The sequence below is a fragment of the Aplidium turbinatum genome, chromosome 17 (assembly GCF_918807975.1).
Source record: "Aplidium turbinatum chromosome 17, kaAplTurb1.1, whole genome shotgun sequence".
Lineage (NCBI taxonomy): Eukaryota > Metazoa > Chordata > Ascidiacea > Aplousobranchia > Polyclinidae > Aplidium > Aplidium turbinatum.
The window spans coordinates 3,146,638-3,172,772 of NC_137488.1; the positions used below are offsets into that span (position 1 = coordinate 3,146,638).

The following is a 26,135-nucleotide window of genomic DNA, read 5'->3' on the forward strand; positions in this document are numbered from 1 at the left end:
TGACCATGGCATCGTTTTCGACATTGATCTTGCATTGTGCAATTATCTCAATCAATCATTTTATTTTTCGTCAATAACGCGTCCGGGAGGGCGAAAAAGATACTATACAAAAATTTTGAAGACTCAGCCATAAAGTTGATAAGCCATCGATACAGTGTAACAAAATGAAATCGTTTATGATTTAATAAAAGAATTCGTAAGCTGGTTTATCTTCGTATCTTCTAAGCCGCATTTGATGAGGTCAGATGAAACTTTGTCGCAGCATATTAAGGCGGTCACCACAGAGCTTAGGTTGGTTTAATAAGTTTTGCGTTTTAAATGAACCTTAAAAGCAAAAGTTTCAAGATTTTTTCAGTCTTGTCTTGAAGGTTTTCTGAATCTTCAACCAACGATACCGGTACATGTTAATTGTTAATACATGATCGGAAGGAACGGAGTTCATGTTTAGACAAAAAATGTGACACCACCACCAACCCAGCTACCAAAATTTAACTTTAAACATTGGTCCAACATCGGCAGACGTTGAATCAATGTAAAAAGGGCGAGTTTTGCTAGCTGAGAAAGCACCAAAAGCCGAGCAAATTGCCATTCTAACCAGGTACCTGTGTATTGGAGTTAAAACTGGTGACCATTGTATATAAATTAATCAACGCAGTTTTACCGTCTCTTTCAGGAGGAACTTTCTACCAGCCAACAGATTATCGAAACGAAAGCGACAGTTCGCGTTTATCAAACGACGTCAGTGATTGTTGGGACGCGTGAAGAATTCAACCAGGAGATTGTCACATCATCAAACGTAACGACCAATCAGACGTCAGATCAAGAGGTGTAGATTTTTAGCATCATTTCTCACGAACGTGATGTTGTGCATGTGGTCCCGGACGGGAAATTTTTTTTCCCACAAACTTTTTGTTACTTCGCATAGAGTTTGTATTTATACAGTGTGAATGCAAACGTTTTTCGTTGGCGTGTTTGATTCAGTGGTTTCGTCTTTTGCCTTACATTCGTGAGGACATCGGTTCGACGCCCATCGAAGTCGATTTTTTTTCTTTACATTAATTTTTGCGGTGCACAAAATCTTTTCATAAAAATTAAGGTATGGGTTAGGGTTAATTTTTAGGGTTAGGGTTAATTCTTAATCAATTCGGAAAATCTTACTATTAGACTAGTGACCAGAATCAAGTTATTTTCTCAAGCCTTTTAAACTTCACTAGACTAGGTTAATCTCCAGGAGACGTTTTTTTTTTCAAGTTCAATGTTTAGATTTGGACCTGGAGCGTGAGTATTGGCTGAAAATCGGTTGCTGCGAGGGCAAAAATCGGTAAAAACAGTCACGCGCGCCGCGCGGCAACCAGTAATGGCTACACTTACAGAAATATGCAAATGAGACAGAAAATTTGTGGGAAAAAAAATTTCGCGTCCCGTACAGCAAAATCCGTTATTTTTACATTGATTCAACGTCTGAAGATGTTGCATCAAACTAAAAATGACGTTTTTTTTCTGTCGGTGGCGTTCTATAAATTGTATCATTGTTATCATTATCAGCTAAACCGGAGTATTTGATCAAAATGATCGTTTGCACTATGCAGAGAAGTTAAAATAGTGAAAGAGAGGTTCACTGATAGTGGTTTGCTACTCCATGGCATAGCGCTAGTTTCTTTAACCCAAGTGAAATCGATAAGTAAGCTCTTACGAATTTGTGCCATTCAAATGGCTGACTGAAGCAACTACTTGCATTTATCAAAGCGATTTGTTGAAATGACACTGACTTGTAGGAAGCCAAATGCACTTAGTTGTCTTTGCTTTGCAGTATTGTGCGTAGAAATGTTCAGAGTAACCTATTTGCACTTATGTTTACGCATAGCACAGTTTAGCTTTGAATTCCAATGCTCCATTACCCAACAACTACTGATATAATCGCATTTGGCACGAAATATTAATTATGGTTTATCATCAACGGAATCCTTTATCAAATCTGTTATTTTTACGTCAAATCGACCGTGTTTAACGTTAAACTAATGAAAGTTTTGATTCGCAGAAACATAAGCAAGTAGAGTTTGTGACTGCCGGTGGCGAGTGCGTTGACAACCGCACCACCAGGGGTTCTTTCAATAACAACAACATCACCGCTAGCGACGCTAAAGTGCAGATGGCAAACGAGGTGCAAAGCCGTAAATTCGAGATAAAAGCTGCATCGGCTACCACACAGAGGCAAGTACAATTAAGCTCTAGTTGTGACAACTGACCCCACGACTGTCTCTTATCGCTTATGTATGTGTTAATCAACAACACCGACCAGCAACACCGACTTCACCCCTATACATGATCGTTCAGTGTTTGAAGTGTGTTGTGTATAAGACAAGATACTTTCAGGTCGGCGAGGTAACTTCCTCTGACAATATTGTTGATATCATAGAAACGTTTGGGTTGCCATTTATTTTTAGTTTCTGCCCAGACAGCAAATCAACCGTTTTTTACAGTGATTCAACGTCTGCCGAAAACGGTTGATTTACTGTCAGGATAACGTATTATGCAATATAGTATGTGTTTGGAGTGCAATATGTCACAACAGCTCTGCACAATCATGTTCTTTTGAAGTAATATGGTATTTTCTGCACTGTTTACCAAAAGATGTAGTTCTGGTAGTAAGTTTTTTTTCTTCTTTATTTTCAAACAGCAGCCACCCGGTTGGTAGGGTGGACAATGGGAACAACGACGAGGGAGCGATGGGGGAGTTTGTGGATAAGCGATGGGACACCGCTGAATATGAAGATGAAGAAGCTGATTTGGACAACAGTTCGGCGAGACTCTTCGAAAGGTCGAGGATAAAGGCACTGGCAGGTTGGTTGCATTGTTTGTTCACCAAACAACCGTAGAATACCAGCAACACCGACTTGCTGTCTCTACTACGTGGATGTTCATTGTTCACCATTTGACGTGAACAGTGAGTGATCTCTTTGCCTTCTAACTTCATTAGACTCGCAGGCCGCAGCTTATTTCTTGCTTTCATCCACCCCGAACCCCTCCCATTGCTCTCACCACCCGGTTATGGCTTTCACTATCACACCTTGTGATCAGGCTTCATGAAAACGTGTTCACAAAAGTATACAAAGTTTGCTCTTTGATGTTTAATTTGTTACTTTTTCGTTTGTTGAGGGTGGCTGCTCGACTAGAAGACCTTCCAGGTCACTTCGCAGCCACCCGTTGCAGTATCCACACATAATACATTCTACGTTATCATTTGTTTTATCCGAATTTGTTGAATATGTGTGTTTATACTCGCAACAAATAAAATGTCTATCAATCAATCAGTCAATCTCTATGATACCTGTGTGTCAAGTGTGTGCTTTGGTCGCAGATGTTTGTTGATCCGTGTATTTCTTTCTCATTGGCTGTCCCTCTGTGTCTATTTGAATCTGCTATAAGCAAAAGTTGACAAAAGGAAATGTTTGTTGGCCAGTATTTGTAATGCACTGTTTCAGCTTTGGTGAATAAGCGATCGTGTTCCTACGTTAGAAGTTGATCCATTTCAAGCTTCAACAAAGATTATAATACAAGTAATCGTTAAATTATAAAGTACCGGCACTTTAGTGTTTCTTGCTGTGTATTTAAATATATATCACTCATCGATTGATTGGTGCTTTACTCTGCAGAATTTTCAAATTTTCAATTCTTTGGAAAAGGTTGTAATTACTAACCCTCAAGTTAGGTAACAACTAACCCTCACTTTGCGTATAGCAGCCTTAGCCCTCGTCTACTCTTCAGCAGAGTACTGTGCACCTGTTTGGTGTCGCAGTGCTCACTACCACAACATCGACACTGCCATAAACAGCGCCCTGCGCACAGTAACCGGATGCCTGCGTCCCACACTATTGGACAATCTCCCCATTCTCGCTGGCATCCAACCCGCTGAGCTTCGTCGCGAATAAGCCACTCGGTCGACGGGCACTGGAGCCTAACCACCTTCTCCACCACAAGATCTCTACTCTCCCAAACGAGCACCCCCGTCGACTGAAATCAAGACACCCATTCGTGCCAGCCGCTCAACTTCTTATCAACGAAACTGATGTACAAGACATCTCTGCGGCTGCTTGGGCGGACCATAAATGGAATACTGAATGGAAGTCAAGCGCCACCAGACTCTATTCGTTTATCCCCGACGCTGACACACGCCCCATCGGCCTAACACTACCAAGACAGGCATGGGTGCGCCTCAACCGTCTCCGTACGGGCGTCGGGCTTTTCCGCTCAGCCATGCACCAATGGGGAATAGCCTCTTCCTGTGCATGTGGTGCCGAGGAACAGACCGCAGACCATATCATCAATGACTGTTCCATCTTCAAGCCACCTAACGGAGTGGAAGGTCTGCGTGTCATGGATGATGAAACCAAAGACTGGCTGCTCTCTAGTATCCTTCTAGTGTAGTCCGGGAACATCGTGAATCTGGGGTGGTAAAAGGATAGACCCTCGGCCCCAGACGCTCACACGACGACGACGACGAACCCTCAAGTTCAACAAGCATTGCTGAAACTGAATTGTGTTCATTTTAGCACTGAAGATGAAGACAGTGTAGTTTTCGAAACGTTTGGTGAACATGACTGAGTTTAGCATCTATCTACATTTTGGGCACTATATTTTTTGATTTAATCGAGAAGAATTTGGCCTGAATTGGTTTCGAGAAGCAATTAGAAAAGCGTAATATTAAGAAATGCGTGTTCCGCAAAGAACGGACAACCTAGTCACTTGTTGTGGGAACCGTGTGATTAACGATCAGGTTGTTTGATATTAATGCTTTTGTCGGGCTCTTATGCCAATCCAGTCTTCGGTTCAGTTTCTCACGATTGTTCAAGCACACACCCAGGTCGAGACATTTACCGTCAGTCGTCGGCACGCACGTAGTGTGCTGCATTAGTTAATTATCGCCTTGGTCTTCATCGGTCAATGATTGATTTCTTTGCCGGTATTATCTTAGTCGGTGGTTTGGTGTTTGTTACAAAAGCTAGATCTTGTGCAAAATGCTGATTGTTTCAGTGGGTGGTGAACTATTTTTGCTTGTCAGATTGATTTTGTAAAGGATTTATTTCAGTTAGATTGTGTTGGAAACGCAAAAGTGTGTAATGTTGTACCAGGCGTGTAGGAGCGAGGCGTTCGGTATTACCTGGGTTTGAAAACCAATATGTGATTATAGCTGTGTTGGATTTTCAAAACACAGCTTACGTTTGACCGCCATAGCGTGGCGTGGATGAAAAGCTGCCAGCCACAAACCTTTAGAACAGCTCTGTCAATTTAAGCTACAGATGTTTTAGTACCACCCTCTCGACTATCGTCTAGTATCATTTAAGCAACACTTTCACCATCTGGGTCTTAGTTTATAAAACCAGAAAATAGGCCTACATTGACAAAAGTTGGTTTGGTTTTATTTTGCTATTTTTTAAACTCTATATATAAAGTGTAATTTCGCCGAAGTAAAAGCAGCTTATATATAATAAAAGGATGCAACATGAGGCAGTCGCACTGCTAGTCTGAATTGATTGCTGTTGTGCTAACTCTTTACGTTTTAAGTCATTGCTTTTGTTGATTTTCTCTATAATCTTAGCTCTTGATACTATTATTGTATAGGAATCAATTTTGTTAAAGTCATTTCATCTTCAACTGAAGCATGTAAAATATTTGTTAGCATTAAGCAAAAGGACAAATAATCATCAGCACATGAAAAAGAAAAAGCTCAAATCGTTAGCTATGCTTGTGTGGTTATGCAGGTGAACAACTGAACAATGAACGTGTTGGTAAAACTTCTGATTTTCTTGTAAACCAATATCGCCATTTGAGCGTTATTTTTTATATCACAACGTTTCTATTAAGTTGTGGTTGGTTACTTGCCAATGGCGCGTCGTTCTTCAGGTTTTACTGGAGTGACGTAGTTTATGTCAATGCTTTGACTGGATGGGCTAGCCGTAGCAGGTTTGAGGTCAAGGCATGTAGCTGCGAGCGACGTTTGACTGTGCACTGGTCTGTGATATCGGATCTGTTTTCATCGCTTTGTTACTTCGTCTTCAGAGTAATTCAAAGGAATCGTTTTAAAATATTGTTTTTTAGAATATTTGATTGATTGAATCTTTTATCCTCGGACTGGGAAAGCTTTTTGCAGAGCTTAATCCTGGCAGTTTCGCATACTTGTAGAATGTAGAGGCTTTGAATCACTGACGCAGGCCCGGTCGCGAAATTTTTTTCCCCACGAGATTTCTGTATCATTTGTTCTAGTCACTCTAAAAGTAACATTTTCCGACAAGTGTTTTGAGAGATTGGTTGATTCAGATTGCAAAATAACTATTTGCCAATGATAATAAAATATAAGCTTTCCCTAACCCTACTTTTTTTGAAAAGTTCTCGTGCACCGCAAAAATTAATTTAACGAAAAAAAAGTTTGACTTCGACGGGTGTCGAACCCTCGTCCTCACGATCACTGGGCAGACGATGAAGCCACTGAACCAACCGTGACATCGAGATAATGTTGCATTCACAGGGTTTTAATACAAACTTTTACCAAAATATGTAAATGAGACAGAAATCTCGTGGGAAAAAGTTTTTCGCGGCCCGGTCACCGAGATTGACAGAGTGAAGTTTCCGATTGTTGAAGTCTTGTTGCCGGAGAATTATTCCTTCCATTAGATGCTGGTGAATGGAGAGCAGTCCTTAACGTGCGTTGCTTAAGCACACTCTCCGAGAGTCGAACCAGCGCCCCGCTTGAAGTACATGTTATCTTCCACATGACATACATGGTTCGTTTTGAAACAGTTTCACAAGTTGAAAAACCGCTTGAGAAACGTGTAGAAAAATTTTTTCGATGGAATATTTTCACATTTCAGAAAGTTTTTACTGTTTCCCAGTGCAGTGTTGCGTTTTGCTTGGCGCTCTTCGTGAGAGTAATGTCACGTGGCGGCAATGATACGGTCTTCAAGTACAAGTGCATTCGAAGAACTCGAACAGATTCTTTTAAACGGGAGTAGAGGACAAAGTTGCTTTCTGCGGGTTGATAGTTGCGATTATTGAATCAATTTCATCTATTGTCTAAGTTTGTATCTAAGTTTCACCTATTGTCTAAGTAAGTTTGGCTAAGTTTTGGTTTTTCAAACCATGAACCTGTTAACATGATACGATTTTTGATATGAACTACATTGCTTCACCTAATCTTTCCCTTATAGCGACGTTGGAACGACGTAAAGTTGACAAGTTTGGTGACCTGGGCAGATAGTTTGTCAAACTAACATTAATTGGTCATTCTACAACGTAATACCAACCTCAAAAGACAAATAGTTGCACGTCAAAACAACCCGCGGAAAGTCACTGCTATTCATCGCCACCGTTCCACACCACTGCTTTCATTGTTAACTACGATTGACGATATCGTTTCAATTCTTGAGTGCTCCTTGCAAAAGTTGAGCATGACGTCCATTTGCGTCAATTCATCGCTTTTTAATACTTACAGCTGCTCTGTGTTAATAGTCAACCTGTCCTATTGTGCTTGGTCAACGCCTTTTTTATTTGTTTTGTGTTTATTCTATTGTCTGTATCCACTTCATCCATTCGGCTCCACCGCTTGAGTGTACACTAGCGACTCATTGCTGGGCAAGCTACATAGTTATTTCTGGGCAAGCTATGCTTCGAATACAGGTGTAGTTGTCGGTTTTACTCACTGGTCGAAGTTGACATAAAGATTTAAGAACGGTCTTTACATCGGTCACTCAGTCTTGTGGTAATGCTATCTTAACCTTTTATCGAGACAAGCGAGTCAGCGAATGTCGCTTTGGTTATCTTCAGGTTCGTTAGCTTTTAGTTATTTTTGAAAGACGATTTATGAACTCATTAAAAAGGCCTAGGTGACAGTGCGAGAAGAGTCAATGATTTACAGCAAAATGCAGAGATTTGTAGTGGATCATGCGAGAGCGTCTTACAAAGTTTGCAGTTTTCTTGTCAATGCGCTCGTCGTCATCGCTTCAAAACCTACCGTGAGCATTGAGCAGTGAGCACTCGCCAGCATTTTGACAGTACATTTCTGTAGGTTGACACGAAAATTGGCTTCCCTTCTTTTCTATATAAAACAGAAATATATTATGCTTTGCTAAAATGATCTTAATTCCCTTATTTCCACTTTTACTTCCCGTAAGAAGATTTAGTGATTCTTGTCGATGCGACATGAACTCACAGCTATTCAAACCATTCGCCAATCAAGTGTCGATGTGCTTGGTTACCCTTTATAGCTTCCGGTCAATATCTTGCCACTTGTGAGCATCTGAGCATCATTTCATTAGTCTACTCAGAGGCTGTGAGGTCATCGATATTTTGCGGACGCGGCATTACCGGACACCGGTACATAAATGATTGCTATGCGAGCAAAAGCTTTTTATTTGGAAGCTAGCTCAAGAAGTTGTAAACCACTAAAATACGTTGAAAAGAAACTGTGCTGAAAAATGGTGCATTCTTCTTGCTTGTGCAGATAAGTGATGTACACGAAGCAGCTTAGAGTTTTTAAATGTGTCATGTCGCGAATTGACATCAGACAATTTAAGAAAAAGTTTGCAGGCCTGAAGATACAGTGATGAGCATTTCTCGATAATAATAGTTCGCACGCTCTGGTTTGCCTTGGAGCGAGCAACACGTGCATACATAACCATGTTGCATACAAGAGGAGTGTGGGTGCTACAGTTAAGACTAAGAGGAGCTAAAAAGCGTGTTGTTCAGTTTAGTTTGGATTTATTTCTAAACAATAGCATTAAAGCGGAAACAATAATTTTTATGGTTTATTCTTTGAAGTATTATTTTGTCTCACCTTGAATATTTCATTGAGTTTTGATAGTTTAACGTGCAGTAGTTGGAAATACCTAACTCCAAATATATAAAGTTTTTTTTTGGTTAAGTTCATAATAATCTGTTGAACAAATTTTGTTGAAGCTTATGCTTGGATTGTGTGTAATACCGGTCACCCAGGGGGTGGTGTTAATACGAATCTGATGCTATCGAGCGAGCTCCACTGTTAACGGTGTTACCGATTGGACTAAAGTGTTATGTCAGGCAATAACTTGGCAAGCTTATAATTTTGCATATCTTGACGTTATTTTTCGGTGTGGTCTTATTGGATTAGCGGAAGAATGGGAAGCTTATGTATTGGCGGGCGAGTGCTCTTGTGTACAGTCGAGTTGTTTCAACGAGTAGCGCGGCCAAACTTCCACTTCATATGCGCTATCCATGTCAAATAGAATTGTACATTTGTTTGTTTCCTCAAGATATTTTTCTTAGTTATTTAAAGATTTATATCCATCTCACCTTACTCGACAAGAACAAATGGCATGCATTTGCAAATTGATTTACGAAACTGACAGTGTATAATTTGACACAAAGAAACTGTTGTTTCTATTTTTTATTAAGTAAAGGAAATATTTCTTTAACATATGTGGTAATTGCAAGGTGCTGTTCATTAAAAATAATTACTTTTTTGCCATATCTATGTTAAAAAAACAGCACTTGACATTGTATGAACGGAAAGGATTGATGTGGTTAAATAAGCATGTTCGTCAGCCAAGTCTGGTTGAGTGGCCTTAATTACCACTTTATGAGTGGCATGTGATATCCACCTTTACGTGTAGGTTCTAGTAACTTTGGCTTTGGCAATCTATATATCAGTTGCGTCACTATATTCAGCATCTGACTAGCAAGGGGGAATCTAATTGTGTTGATTTAAAAAGTGCTATTATTGGGTACCGTAGCCTTAAATTAGAGTCGTGTCTGGCAGGGCTGAAGTTGTATGTTAATTTTGGGTCTAGTTGGATTTTTACGGCTGCTTTGTATCGGATGAAACAAATGCTAAATGTTCGATACGGTATAATTATGATGAACTTATAATTTGTCTCAGCTGTTACGCACTATTGATATTATATTGACGTTTGCATTACATAAATTAATGGTATCACCAGTCGCATTGCAGGCTCCTTGGTTATCATAGTTTTGTAGCTGAGTACAATACTAGTCACGTGATGTAAGCAGTTATTTAAACTTTGGAGTCGAATGCTATCATGGATACTGTTTTTTCATCTTCATCTTCAAATGCATCAAGCACCCCTACCTCTCCTGGCGTCCAAAACTCCTCCAGACGCGCCTCTGCCGCGTCCGTACCACGCCCAAGGAGCGGTAGTCATATATTTGACGACCCAGAGTTCGGTAAAGCCAGTTACGGGGCCACTGCTGCCGATGGGAGGATAAGGCAGCTTCAGGGTAAGTGATTGTTACCGCCACTTTACAGACCCTGCTGTTGCAGAAATATTTTTACATTTGACTGTGTCAACTTTTAAGAAATTTTATGTGAAGATACCCTTCATGTTTATGACTATACAGATCGACTGGAATTGTCAGCACTTCGTGTTACTTAAAACCAGTTCGTCACCTCTAAAAGTAATCTGGGTATCATATTAAAAACACGTGTATTGTGTTGTAACAATAGTGAAGTTTCCTTTCAAGCTTTTGTCAAAGCAACAACTTCTTCAGTATCATTGTACAGAATCACACAACATTGATATAATTTGTTACAATTGATTAGCTGTGAAACAACTATTTTTAATTTTCTTCTTTTCAACAACACTTGATTTGCTATACGTCCATTTGGATAGTTTTTTTAGTTTTGTTCCAACACAAAGCTTTATTGTGAAGTAGTTTGATTGAATATTGTTGTATATTAAACATGATGCAGATACACGGCACAATGATGGCGTTAAACTGTTCTTTTAAGTTTGAAACCCTTAAAAGGCTTAAAGAGAGTCTGGTTATTGCTTAACTGATGTTTGTTCTTCTCACTGAGACAACAATTGCAATTGTGACGTCATGGTCTGTTAGGGCGGGAATCGGGCGCCCATATTTGAATTTAACCCAGACAACTGGATCTTTTGTGTTTTAAGTTAACTGCCGTGGTATGGCAGTTAACTTAAAACCATCTACCATGGTATGCATGTAACGGTTGGTATGTATGGACTTTATGGTGGGAACTAGTGGTGGAGGTACATTGCAATTCTTCGTCCGTTTAACTTTATCTACAGTTTAAATCTAAGACAAACAGAAAACTCGATGAAAAATTCTTTCTGACAAAAAAAAAAAATTCTTGTCAAAATTTATATCATATTCCTGGTTAATAAAAGATTTTATTTTATAAGCGGAGTGTAGCTTTCAGTTAACTTTACCAATACAAACTTAACTCACAGCTTTAGCATTATAGCTCCGTTGATAAAGTATACCGTCTCTTGAAATCACACAGTTGTAAAGTGACATCAATATTACTAACAGTGTTGGATTGTGCTTTCCAGTATTCCGTACAAGCCGCACGTTGTTTGCCTACACCGCAGCCCTATTTGAGAAGAGTGTTTTGGCAATTCAGTTTTCCATTATTGGCTCTCACCTTTATCGATCGTAGTTTTGAGTGTATGCACAACGCATTGTGTGTGTGTGCGGTGCCCCGATTGCTCTCAGGATTTATATTTGTAAAGCACAACCGTTGTAAGGTGCCATTAGTGACAAACTTCCACTTCACGTCTTTACACGGCAGCTACAATTTGACCTGTTTGTCTTAAGTTTTGTTGCTTATAGCCATGGCGAGAAGGAGGGCCACAACCTGGTTAGAAAAATCCATTTACATTGATTAAGCGTCTGCAGACGGCGAATCAACATAACGACAGAAACACAGTTTTGAAGTTTAAAACATCCCAGACAACAAAGCAATCGTTTTTTACAATATTTCAACATCTGCAGACCTTAAGTTAATGTAAAAAACGATTGATATGCTGGGGATGTGATGCTATTAATTTTCCTTCATGTGAACGAACATGCAACGCAATGTTGATCTTGTGTTTGCAAATCAAGTTGAGATCAAAACGCTTTTGATCTTCATATCACTTTGTCTCCTATTTCTTGTGTTCTCCACTACTTACTCAAACTACGCTTGTTTCGAGAGGTGATAGCGGTTTTACGACGGTAAATTACAGCAAAACAACTGTTAAATGAAATTGTTAACCAACATCCTCCCCCAAGGAAAAAAAACACTCTAACATAACATCGGAAGAAAAATAAGAGAACGTTTGCAGTTAAATTTTCCAACTTCAAATTTTTGTTCTGATGTAGTTGAAATCTTTTCCTGATGAGGGCGCAGTGCTGCGCTGAAATTGCTCGATTTATTTCTTTGCATTAATCGTTTTTGTGCGCCGTATTAAAGTAAAGTTACATTCATTGGTTGTAGTATTTTGATGCATTTTTAACGGTTTTGGTTTCACTCCTCAGCACGATTTCGTTGTCTTTGTTATGTTGGCGTAGTGTGAAACTGATGACCCTGATGTGTACCAATACCCATCGTGGAACAGCAGAGGATTTATACAAAGGCTTACGAACTAATGTTCAGAAACGATATCAATATAAAATGCTAAACTCGATGGAAACTGACGTTGTTAAGCTGGATATTATTCTCTATAAACTTATTCTTTTATATCTTTAAACTCACAAGTGGTCATTAAACTAATAGTTGAGTGAATAGACAAAATTCCATGAAAATTTACACGTGTTTCTGCGAGCATTCCCCCCATGCTCCTCTGTGGGTCTGCTACTATTCGGCGAGTCCGATTCGGCGAGTTCCCTATTCGGCGAGAGCCTTTTTCGTCGAGTGCCCTATTCGGCGTGTTTTTGAAAATCCAACGACGCCTTCTGCAAATTCAACGATTGAATATTATTGAATATTCAGACATTGAATCAATGTAAATAGGAACTGTTAGGCTGATTGGGTTGTTTGAATCCTACGTCACCGTCTGTATGCAAACTTAGAATGTATCAGTTATTTTTGTCATCAAACTACCTAACGATGTAAAAACGGCAATTTCTGCTGGTCGGGATAACTAGGCTACGGTACCCGATAATTTTCTTTCAATTCAAGCTAAGCTGTCCAGTGTCCACACATTTGGTTAACCTTTTCATTCTGTTACTACAATGTAAAAATAAACTGTTAGGCTAACTGGGTTCTTGAAACAAATCGAAGGGCTTCTGTGAATGTTTCTCAGTTTCAACGTATCCTATCCCAGACATTCTGGGGGCTTGTCCGGGAAGAATACAACTGAAAGAGCAATATATCAACAACTAGCTGTCAAAAGCAAAAGTTTCCTTTTCCACACGATTTCAACGTTTAGCGACGTTAAAACGATAGGCCACACGGCACACATTTGGTTAGCCTTTTCATTCTGTTACTACAATGTAAAAATAAACTGTTTGGCTAACAGGGTTCTGTTCTTGGAACAAATTTTTGCAAGCTGTAGGCCACACATTTGGTTAGCTTTTTCATTTTGTTACTACAATGTAAAAATAAACTGTTAGGCTAACTGGGTTCTTGGAACAAACTTATTTTTGCTGGTCCGGAATAACTAGGCTACGGTACCCGATAATTTCCTTTCAATCCAAGCTGTAGGCCACACATTTGTTGATCCAAACCGAATGACATATGACGAATTTTAATTAAATAGTTCAAAAATTTTATTTTTTCAACGTTTAGCGACGTTAAAACGATGTAAAACGGCAATGATAACCTTTGAAAAATTTCAAAAAATTGCCCGATAATTTTCTTTCAAAAATGTCAAAAACTCGCCGAACAGGGAACTCGCCGAATCGGACTAGCCGAATCGGACTCGCCGAAATGGGCCATTCCGCTCCTCTGTGGTGTTGTGAAGTGCGTTACTGTGCAGTTGAAGGGTCGCTTCTCTGCAACCTAGGCGCACTGGTGTTGGCTTAATTGATGGACAACTTTGCCGTTCTTGTTATAAGTTTGCTCACTTGTTTGTGAGTGCAAATGAATCTAGTTACTGTATTTGCATTCTAGATAATCTGTTCCATCTTATAAAAATTGTAAATTTCATATCGTTGGTGAAATATTTGGTTAATTGCATGTATAAATTACATGCTCACACGTACAAACATTTGGCAAATTGCTTATGCAATGGCTGGTTTGTGTGTGATGTGCCGATTGCGCTGTACATTACCTTGTTGCTGATTCGAAGGTTTCTAGTTTGAATCTCACACCGATCTCTGTGTTAATATGTTCAATTTTCTTTTGCATTGCCATATGACTTCTGCAAGGAAGCCGGATCTATTTTACGCGGAGTGCTGCATCCTCATCATCTAAATTCAGTTTAGTGAGGGTCGCCGGTTTTTTCTTTGCAGCGATTTACTTTCCTACTTTTTTACAACTCGTTCTGTTCATCGCATCTTCCCTCTTCAATCCAATTCTGTCTGCCTTATTCTTCACCTATTCTTTTCATGTTCTTTTTGGACGTCCCCGTTTCCTCTCCCCGAAACACAAAAGTACAAAGAAATTGATCAAATGGTTTTTCTGGAAATCTCACCAGGAAGTTAATCACCCGGTGTAATGAAAGCCCATTCTGATCTTGTGGGAACCAAAAACACTTGATCTATTTTTTTAATATTTTGTTTCAATTTCTAAACAATGCTAAAGCATACGATGTTACTTGGTTTATATACTTTTGGTGCAACCCTACAAGAAAGCTTTAGCAATAACGCGTGATAGTGAAAGAGATGTTTTTGTTTATATTCACGTTGAAGTATTGTGAGTTCCACATTTCACATCACAAGTCTGAGTGAGCTGAGGATACGCGGAACCACTCTTTGATAGCATGAAAGTGAAGCTCAAAACGCATTTTTAACCTTATTTCTTCCACTCTTGCAACGTATACTCAGCAACATTGCTACAGAATGCTGACATCAGTCTTCATGTAATGTCATAATGCTATCATGAAACTTTTGTTTCATGATTGTGACAAGTTTTGAATGAATATTTATTGAGTAACTGATGTCACAATATTTGCCTCGTTGTTTGTTGGTGGATAATAAAATGTGGCGTCCGCCACACGTCGAGGCAAAGTTATTCACTAAAATATATTATTTGCCCGTCGCTACTTTTTACAAGTTTTCAAGCAAGGTCAAATGCCACCAGGCATGTGCAGGTACCAGGGAACCACAACCTCATTGGCAGGGCTTGGTCACGTGACTGACCGAGGTTGACTTTTTAGACGAACGTGAGGCCGTGCAGAAGAAGACCTTCACTAAATGGGTCAATTCACATCTTGTTCGTGTTTCCTGCCGTATCCAGGATCTGTATATGGACCTCCGTGATGGAAGGATGCTTATCAAACTATTGGAGATCCTTTCAGGAGAAAGATTGGTAAGAAAACTTTGTTGTGCAGCAACAAGTTTACGAGAAGTTTATTGTTGAGGCGAATTTGTTTCTCCTGTTTACACTAAATATATAAAAAATGATTAAATTTCATGAGCTATGATTTGAACGCAGAAAAGCTTGATTTTCTTATCTTTGATTGAGATGATTTATTTTAGTAAAGTGTGATATTATTAGTATTTGCAAGACTGCACCAGTGCACTACATTGCTCAATTATAATTATTGAAAAGTAACAAATAGGTTTTGGTTTTACTTTCTTCACTCGTGCATTCGCTTTGTTAGTCATTTCTAAATGTGATTATGCACGTGAAAGTGTCATATATAGTCGTGAAATATCATATATGATATAGTCGTGCATATCTGCTTTGCTCTGTGCATTGGGTCTTTCATCGAACTCACAGTTACGTTCTCTCACAGCCAAAGCCCACCAGAGGAAAGATGCGAATTCATTGCCTGGAGAACACTGAGAAGGCTCTCCAATTTCTGAAAAGCAAGAAAGTGCATCTTGAAAACATGGGATCCCATGACATCGTGGATGGGAATCATCGACTGATCCTTGGACTCATTTGGACGATTATCCTACGATTCCAGGTAGATGATTGAATGACCGTCCTAGGCGTCATGTTTGTATAAACGATTGAGCAACTCAAATCAGTTGAAGTGCTTTCTAATCTAGATCTATAACTGGACTACACGACCTAATGCTGCGAGCACCAATGACGTGATCCCTGTACCGCAAGACACGAATGACGGAAGACCCGCATGCCGCAAGACACGATTGGCGCAAGACCCGTATGCCGCAAGATGCGATTCAGACCGCGGCATTGGGTCGTGTACCGGTTTAATTGCCAGGAAATAGAAATACAAACTAATACAGTTTTTAGTCGTTGAACTTGTGTTAATTTGCAGGATTTTAACCTCATTTAGTTTTTGACCACTGACTACCGTGCTCTATGACGGAATGACTGAAGCTTTAACTTGTACAAAACGTTGAGGCTAAGGACATAGGGAATATGACATAGCATTGCATCAGGGATAGATTTCTTCGTTTTGAAATGTAGTCCTCTGAGCTTTAAAGTCAAATACTAAAACGTTTGGTAGTACGTCAACACCATGTATCTCAATCCCATCTCTGACCTCGATCATGTCTTAGTGTGGCTTTACTGATTCGTTCGCTTAGCTAGCTATCCATGGTAGGACTTTTCATCAAAACCCGAGTCACTTGATATTGTGAGAGACAGCTTTGCCGCTCCTTACCGCCTGGGTGGTTGAGTACTACTGACGTGTGCCGCATCAACACGTGTGCCGCTTGAAAGTGAGAGTGCCTGCATGGGACTTGGATGTAGACATTAAATAATCATCTCTTTCAGATCCAAGACATCAGTGTAGAGACGGAAGACAACCGCGAGACTCGCTCTGCGAAAGATGCTCTTCTCCTTTGGTGCCAGATGAAGACTGCCGGATACGCCAACGTCAATGTCTTCAACTTTACCACTAGCTGGCGCGACGGATTAGCATTTAATGCCATAATCCACAAGCACAGGTGGGTGGTGTGTTGGTGGTAACATGCTGTCTAGGTTCTCTCTCCAAAGGATACAGGTTCTATTACACGCTGCGGCAGTTTTTTTTACATATTAGGAACAATACAATTATTATTGTGGTTCTAAAATGATGTATTACCAAAATACAATTAATATTTTGTAGCTATTCCGACAGTTCGAAACGGTATTTTAAACTGACTGTAGCTTGCTCACCTCGCGTAGTCATGTACTGCGACTAAACTGAAGTCCCAGCATCAAGAAGCATTGTTGATGTAATTGCATTCTTTTGTTGTCTTTGGTAGACCGGACTTAATTGACTACGACTCTTTGAAGAAGTCGAACGCGATGTACAACTTACAAAACGCTTTCACCGTCGCCGAGCAACAGTTGGGGCTGACCAAGCTACTCGACCCGGAAGGTGAGGTTTTCATATCTTTTTCTTAATTGTGATAGAATATTTGTTAGGTGGAAACTTTCCATCTGCGTCTGACACTTCAAGCTATAATTTGTTGGCCAATCTACATCAGTGGTTGGAGTTGCTTAACAGTTCAAGCAATTGTCAGTTCGACTGCGGATTAAACACTTTGTAATCTATTGACATGAGTCATTGTCCTCACAGATATTGTTGTGGAACGGCCCGATGAAAAGTCAATTATCACCTACGTAGTGACCTACTATCACTACTTCTCCAAGATGAAGGCGATAGCCGTGGAAGGAAAGCGGATTGGAAAGGTAGACCTGATTGTTTTGAATTTGAATCAATGTTTGATGGTCATTCTTGCTCTAGTAGGTGACGTTGAAATAATGTAAAAAGTAACTTCAATGACCAAGAAGACATAAACGGCTTTGTGCTTAACGTATGTTTTCCTTTCAAACTGATTTTTCTTATTTGATTTTCATGATTGAAACATATTTCGCCGGTGTATGCTTGCCTGGCGCCTGTTTATCATTCACACACGGTGTGTGTGCATAGTGAATGTTAACAGGGCGGTACTAGTCAATGGTCATTTCACGTTTCACAAATATGTTTTGTTTGTATTGGTGTGAATTCCAACGTCAAAAGATACCTGGATTGTTCTTGAGAGGATTATACGTTGTCTGACAGTTTTTGCTCGATTTACTAAATGATGTTTTCAAACAGAGGAAAAATATGTTCCCCAATTGTTCATTGTGATATGCGAAACGTCAGTAAAGCATCAAATATGATAAGTTTTGCATTTGAAGACCTTGTTAGCAAATTGGATGCGTATTTGAGTTGAAACCAGACCACCCAAATGTCATACAATGCAAGTATGTTTTGTGTAAAACCTTGAACTGAAGTTAGCAGTTGATAGACTATCTTCCACCCAGGTCCTTGATAGCGCTCTGGAGAGTAACAAGATGGTTGAAAAGTACGACACCCTTGCCTCCGATCTGCTGGACTGGATCGAACAGACCATAACAATTTTAAACGACCGTACATTTGCCAACTCCTTAACAGGTGGGTTGGCTTGCTTTGGTACTGCACCCACGGTCGTGGTTAGATGTTGTAGTTGTTGATTGGAACCTGATGGATCGGAGATGACATTAGACTGCATTCTGACCATGTGACGATGGGAAAAGCTTCCCGCATTAATTTATAGTCATATTTTACGGTTTGCCAGCGTTTTTGCCTTCGCTGAAAATCTGAAATAAACAATCCGTATATGTAAAAATGCATAAATTATATACAGCAGATAATACTTGTGTGACAAGATTTGAATTTTGGGCTTTATGCACCTGACCCTTCTATTAATTAGCTTTGCCTGCTCTACTGCAGCAAGCTCTCATTTTGAGTCGACAATCGGAAGGTTATTGGTTCGATACTAGCTGAGTGCTCGAGCTTTCTTCATGCAAGATGTGGCTAATGTACATCATGACCTCCTACTAAGTTATAAGACAAATTAACTTTATTGCTTCTGACAGGGGTCAGTGCGCAGCTGACTGCGTTTAACAGCTACCGCACCACTGAGAAGCCGGTCAAGTTTGAAGAAAAAGGAAACTTAGAGGTTTTGCTTTTTACATTGCAAAGCAAAATGAGGGCAAACAACCAGAAGCCATTCACTCCAAAGGAAGGAAAGCTAGTTTCTGACATCAATAAGGTACTTAACTAATCATTTTGATTTTTTTATCAAACTAACGTGTTTTAACAGTAAGCTGGTATGCGATTGCTGTTTTATTTGTGCTTTGCGGGTAGCAGTAGGTATGAGCTAATCCAAACATGATTTACTAATCACATACAAACTCAAACAATCCCTTAGTGTTTTGAAGTTGTTGTTTTTGAAAATGCTTTCTTAACTTCTTTTCATCATTGTCATCATCCAGGCTTGGGAGCGACTCGACAAGGCAGAGCACGGCAGAGAACTCGCCCTTCGTAACGAGTTGATTCGACAGGAACGACTAGAGCACCTCGCCAGCCGCTTCGATAGGAAGGCAGCCATGAGAGAGACCTGGCTCAGTGAGAACCAACGTCTTGTGACGCAGGTTGGTGACGTAGTATTACCGAACTTGTTTTTTTGAGTTAATGTGACGAAAAACCATAGAAAAGATTGAGACAATGGCTGAATAACAAGTGACACCGGTATTTGATGATCACTATCCTTGGTTTAAAGAAAATAATGGAAAACAACTTACAATCCCGTGGCCTCACACTCCTCGAGAGGTGCACCTCATCTTGCGCACCTGTGGTATCATATTTCATTGACCAACTAAGTTATACAACACCAGTGATTGACTCTAAACAGTTTAGTCCAGGAGTTATACGAGTTTAATTACATTTTCATTAGGAGAATTAAGGAAGAACTTTTTAGATGTATTTTTGGGCGTAGAATCCAAAAATCGAGTGCTTACACTCCGAAAACTGGACATTTTTGAGATATTAGCAATTTTTAATGTTTGTGGGCTACTTCCGTTTTTTATTTACTAATTTTTTCCTTTAGCAATTTGTCACTAAATTAAGACAGCTTCTTAGTTGAAAAAGTGAAATTGGTCAAATTCTGCCAAGACCAAAGGTTATCTGTCAAGGCTTTTGAGTAACTGTAACAGTTTTTGTGTTTTTCAAATATGAAACTGTAAAAAAAATACAATCTGAAATACAAGATTTAGTTAGATAATGTTAAAATTATCATTCTGACTTTCACTGTCATCTGAATCGTCAGATAAATTCGAATCCTCATAGTCACTGTCATTGTTATATTGGTCAACTTTAAGAGAATCTGGCGGCTGAGGGCCTTCAAACCAATTTGGCACTATCTTGCCGCTATTATCCTCTTTCCACCCATGGTCTAAGGGTGACTCTGTCACAGGCTTGAATTCATTTGCAAGTTTCCACATCCTTGCAATAAAATTTGCTCGCTTAATGTGCTGGATAAACGCTGCCCTGCAAGAAGGTATTGCTGTAGGTTTCAAACCTTATACTTTTTGCAGAGGCCGCTCACTATGTATTGGCGTAAACTTCGTTTCAAATATAACTCTGCGGGCTTCATTGACGTCACGAAGTTGCCTTTTCCCGTATGTTGCACATACAAGCTCTTCGAGAGCAGCTTCCGTGGCAGAGCTAACACTGATGAAACTGCCTAACTCTGCCAGTGCTTGAAGGAGTTGAGGGTACTTTAATGCAATTAAGAGTGGTCTAGTTTTCCCTTTGCCAAAGAAACAGGAATCGTAATCACACCTTGTGATGGCATGGTATCCTGGCAAAGCTGTACAGAATAAGCCATTAATTTCACTGAGCTCCCCCATCATGCTTCTGATGTTAACAATACGCCGAGTATTGTTGTAAGCATGACCCATTTCTAATAAAACTTATGTTTGCAGATCCACATCGCTGCAATAATGCAAGAGAATGATCATTACATCTCTGTCATTACAACGCACATTCACTCGCAGAGGATTGTTACTACTTTTGTAAAGCTGAAAGATGTGATGCACCATCCTTGTGTCCGTTTCAATGTGTTCGCAGTCATATAAACAGCAGTTCTCTCTTATTATAAGATTGTTACTTTGCACACTAAATTCATAGCACTTTTTTCCCTTTGCCAAAACTACCTTCTTGTTCCCGATTACTTCAGCATAGGCATTTGACTGCCACTCATAAAACAAGAAAGCAAGGAAAGAATCTTTGAACTGTGATGAGGATAGGCACTTTGAAAAGTCTTTAGGTCTTTTTTGGCTAGGACCAGTCATGCTGACGACAGTGTCGGTGTCCCCCCGAATTTCATGAGCCGAATCTTTGATTGTGTTCTGAGTAGTCTATAATCGTCACATATAAAGTGCACTTCTTCGCTAGTAGGCTTTACAAACCATAGTTAAGAGAGCTTTGGAAATTCCACCATAAGTAGAAGGAAGGTTCGTAATCATTCTGATCAAGAACATGCCATTAAAAATACTCACATCGCTTCCCGTATTCAATGGTTCATTAGCTGCCGTCGCAAGTGATTCAAGATGATTAGCCAACTTGGACTTGTTGGTTGTGGTCATACTTCCATCTACATTGCATAGACTAAGGGGAACTACTGACTGGATGAGACAGGACTTTTCTTAAGTCAAGCTTTTTTTGGCAGGACAAGTAAAGAAGTCTGCCAAACATGTCTCTGGAACATTTCAGCTCTACCACTTGCTTATCTTTTGTGGTGACGAAAACCTTTTCTGCATTGCTAGCAAAATTTCTAACTTTCCTTCTCTTGATGGGCTTTTCAATTCGAGCTGGATCTTCTTTTATTTCATCAAGGAACTCCTGTTGCCATTCAGAACCTTTGCTAATTGTGTTCAAGAGATCATTTCTGATCTCATCTTGAGCTGGTCTTCCAGACGATAGCTTGATCAAGTGATTGCTTTGTTCAACATGTTGAATGGATTCATGGTCGAATCGATAGTTTCACCAATCTTCATGAAATCAGCATGGTTTCTTTTTATTCCGTAAGGTTTTGATTCCTGGTAAACAGTTTCATACCAGCCTTCCCCATCGCATAATTTATCACTTGACTTCTTATATACCTCGTGACACTCCATCTTCGTTGGGAAGGAATACTCTGGGTGAATGCACTTATGCCGGTCATCCTGGATGCAGCATCCACATTCACAGCCATTGCCACTGCTTGATCAACAGGTAATCTAGAGAAAAATGTCCAGACAACCTCACAGAGAAGGCTCCTTTCTCCAGCTGATCACGTATGCCAGGGTGTGTGTACTGTGTAGTCCATGTTCAACAGTTTCAGGAAGTACAATAGCATGTGTCTGGAATAGTTAGGTTTGTTGCATGCAAAAAACACAGGGATTATTGTTTTCAGAGCATAAGTGAAGAGCTCAATATCATTCTTCTTTACAGCTCTGTTCATAAGTAAAAATTGCTGTACAAGATTGATGTAAAGAATCCAGAACTGGGCTGTACCGCCATGGTTGCCGTTCGGTGTGTCTTCACAGAACTTCTCATAATCATTCATAAGACCTTTCATCATCATTGTCAGCCATTGTTGTTCCACTGCAGGATGAAGGCCTTCCCCATATCTTGTCCAGTGTTTGTCGAATTGGTAGAGTTCGTCTCGCCATCTTGTTTTCTGTTTCCCTCTTTTGCGTTTATTGTCAAGCGGTATCCAGTTAGTAGCTCTTCTTGTCCACCTGTTGTCAGTTGTTTGCATGATATGTCCTGCCCAATTCCACTTTAAACTTTTTATTGTTTGAATGATATCTTTGATTTGTGACATTGTGATAGTCTGGGAGCCAAACGCCATTTTTTCCCTTAACCTTGCATTGCGGTATTAAGTTTTTTTTACTGTTGATTTTGGTAGCCAAGGGTCTCTATTTTCAGAAACTGCTTGATGACATGTTGTCACCTTTGGGCAATTTGAGAAATTCAAGATGGCGTCCAAGATGGCCGCCATTACCTATAAACGACCATAACTCCCTATCCATTCACCTTAGGAAGGTGATTTTTGTCTCTATACCTAGGTTGTAGGGGTCAAGCTATTCATTAGAACGAAGTATTACGTTAATATTGTATTACATAATGGTAATTTCCAAGATGGCGTCCAAGATGGCCGCCATTACCTATAAATGACCATAACTCCCTATCCATTCACCTTAGAAAGGTGATTTTTGTCTCTAAACTTAGGTTGTAGGGGTCAAGCTATCCATAGAACGAAGTATTATCTTAATATCGTATTGCATACATAATGGTAATTTCCAAGATGGCGTCCAAGATGGCCGCCATTACCTATAGATGACCATAACTTCCTATCCATTCACCTTAGGAAGGTGATTTTTGTCTATACCTAGGTTGTAGGGGTCAAGCTATCCATTAGAACTAAGTATTATCTTAATATCGTATTACATACATAATGGTAATTTCCAAGATGGCCGTAAAAGGTAAAGGGGGGTCCCATACTTGATTCAAGTGTCGGGTATGAGAAGATAAGGTTCTCATTGTACTAAGCCTTCGGCACTAAGGAGAGTAGGGTGGCCAGTTCCTTTCTCTCGGCCGCCTTTACTTCAGCAACTACGCCCACCCAATTTATTACACCCTGGGTAGAGGTGAGCGGTGTTTTTCAACAACCAGCTGAAGCCGGGAGTCGAACCAGGTTTGCATAATTGAAAAGCCAACAACGTTGCGCCATCCCACCGCAATTTGTGTGAAATTCATGGCCGTAGTAACACTAAATTATCTTACATACTATTCTATGATGTCAGGTTATAGCAACCCGATTATAGCAGGCGCAAAATATTGTGTATTTCATGTTAGCAGAGTTGCAACTACAAGCACGTGAACTGCATGGAGTAGTACTGTGGCATCCATATTTTATTAGACGTCGGATACCATCTCTGGGGCTAGTTCGACTTCATCAGGTAAGGTGACTGGTTGAAGGGACTTGTTTTGGTCATCCTTTACCCAACCATATTTCGTTTGATCTATCGAAGTGTTATAAATGCAGTAGCCTTCCCAATTTTGAAATAGGAGGCGACGATGTCACAGCCAGAAAGTGCATGTGCCGTGAGTAGTCATTTGACTACCTGACAATGCTTCTGTACAGTTTTTTTCCTATATCAAGCACCGCGCTTCCTTTGATTGGGGACTCCATCAATACAACATTCTGGAGATTTGCCATGTGATGATAATGCAGCAACAGTACAAAGATGTCAGTGTCATCGGCAACGACAGTGACTTTGCTTTCTGCATTTTGCGAGGCACCACTCAAGACCTGTTGAACAATGACGTTATTTGCTTCTTCGTGTGAAGTTAACAGATCTGCCGGTGAGATGACAATTCCACCTTCACTGATTTTGATCGGCACCGGATCTGCTCCTGTTACCACTAACTTATGATGTTGTGTGTTGTCCTCATGAAACTTCTCATCCTGGACAAAATCATCAACTATCAGTTGCTTCTTGTTTTTGGAAGAGGTTAGTAGAACCTTCTGCGCTGCCAGCAACTCTATCAGACACCTCAACTTGGAGAATTTTCTTTAAGGTAGATTTAGATTTCACAACCCCCATATCTCCAGTATCATCAAACATGGATGTTGAAACTGACGCAAGTTCATGACCAAGCACAACCTTGTCCCGCCCAATAACCTGCAGGCAAATCACCCTTGCGTAAATCTGGTTTGGGACAATTAAACGACGTGTAAGACTATCACTCCCGAATTCTTTGTAGCCTATGCTTCAGGCAACTCAACTGAATTCAGGAAGCCGGACGAGTCTTTGATCATTACAACAAGTGATTCAAGGGCACAATCAATGTTAGTTTGGCTATCAGACTTGGTTGCAGCTGAAGCCACATTTTTTCTGACAAGAAGCTTTTTCAACTGTTAAACTGTTACTGTTACGGCAAAATCGTTACACAATTTGAAATTGTTACTCAAAAATAACAACTGTGGACACACTGGCACAACAACTTTCACTACCTACGCATACGGTACTAATGTAAAAAAAATGGGGGGCCCTAAAACCAGGGGGCCTGAGGCCTGTGCCTCATGGTTAATCGGGCCCTGACGGGCAGCACCTAAAAAGACAATAGTGAATTATTAGTGCCCGTCTACTACAATATGATAGTTACATGGGATTTAGGCTACAGGGAGTTATGCTATGCTCATTTATAGGTAATGGCGGCCATCTTGGACGCCATCTTGGAAATTACCATTATGTATGTAATACGATATTAAGATAATTCTTAGTTCTAATGGATAGCTTGACCCCTACAACCTAGGTATAGAGACAAAAATCACCTTCCTAAGGTGAATGGATAGGAATTATGGTCATTTATAGGAAATGGCGGCCATCTTGGAAATTACCATTATGTAATACGATATTAAGATAATACTTTGTTCTATGGATAGCTTGACTCCTAACCCTACAACTTAAGTATAGAGACAAAAATCACCTTCCTAAGGTGAATGGATAGGGAGTTACGGCCATTTTTAGGTAATGGCGGCCATCTTGGACGCCATCTTGGAAATTACCATTATGTAATACGATATTAAGATAATAATTAGTTCTAATGGATAGCTTGACCCCTACAACCTAGGTATAGAGACAAAAATCACCTTCCTAAGGTGAATGGATAGGGAGTTACAGTCATTTATAGGTAATGGCGGCCATCTTGGACGCCATCTTGGAAATTACCATTATGTATGTAATACGATATTAACGTAATACTTCGTTCTAATGGATAGCTTGACCCCTACAACCTAGGTATAGAGACAAAAATCACCTTCCTAAGGTGAATGGATAGGGAGCTATGGTCATTTATAGGTAATGGCGGCCATCTTGGACGCCATCTTGAATTTCTCAAATTGCCCTAAGGTGACAACATGTCATCAACCAGTTTCTGAAAATAGAGACCCTTGGCTACCAAAATCAACAGTAAAAAAAACTTAATACAACAATGCAGGGTCAACCATCCCCGCTCCCGGACTATGACTTTGATTTGTGACAAGACCTTTAAAGACATCTGATTTCTCTACATCTTCAATATGTATACTGTTTCGAAGCATTGCTGTGATGATAGCATGTCTATTCCCATTGTCCTTCATCTGCTCTAAGAACGACTCTACATGTTTTTTTTTCCTGAACGCAGTGGCAAGTAAAACATGCAATTGTTTACACCCGTTATAATGCTTTCCTGATAAGAAGCCGCTAATTGACCTATAAGGAGCTAGTACTTCCGATTAAGTAAGGATGTATGGACCTCCAGATGGCTCCATCAGGTAACCCAAGCAACCAAAGTATCTGAATATGATGTGGAACGGTTCATAGTGGATGAATAACCTATCAAGTCTGGGAGCCAGAATATTCTGAATTTGGGCAGCAGACTTTGCAATAC

At 40.0% G+C, this 26,135-nt stretch overlaps 1 protein-coding gene across 4 annotated transcripts in view; it reads left to right on the forward strand.

The window, feature by feature from the left end:
- LOC145786463 (spectrin beta chain, non-erythrocytic 1-like) overlaps positions 1-26,135 on the forward strand; it is a 64,885-nt gene that overhangs the window by 12,965 nt on the left and 25,785 nt on the right. For 3 of the 4 annotated variants that reach the window (XM_082598121.1, XM_082598123.1, XM_082598122.1), the window contains exons 4-14: positions 674-826; positions 2,039-2,211; positions 2,678-2,841; positions 15,096-15,247; positions 15,678-15,851; positions 16,631-16,803; positions 17,104-17,219; positions 17,421-17,533; positions 18,152-18,281; positions 18,746-18,921; positions 19,145-19,303. In XM_082598121.1, the coding sequence (XP_082454247.1) occupies positions 674-826; positions 2,039-2,211; positions 2,678-2,841; positions 15,096-15,247; positions 15,678-15,851; positions 16,631-16,803; positions 17,104-17,219; positions 17,421-17,533; positions 18,152-18,281; positions 18,746-18,921; positions 19,145-19,303 (1,683 nt within the window). Of the gene's footprint in view, positions 1-673; positions 827-2,038; positions 2,212-2,677; positions 2,842-10,013; positions 10,267-15,095; positions 15,248-15,677; positions 15,852-16,630; positions 16,804-17,103; positions 17,220-17,420; positions 17,534-18,151; positions 18,282-18,745; positions 18,922-19,144; positions 19,304-26,135 lie in introns of those variants that run through there. The other variant, XM_082598124.1, reaches the window with a different exon arrangement.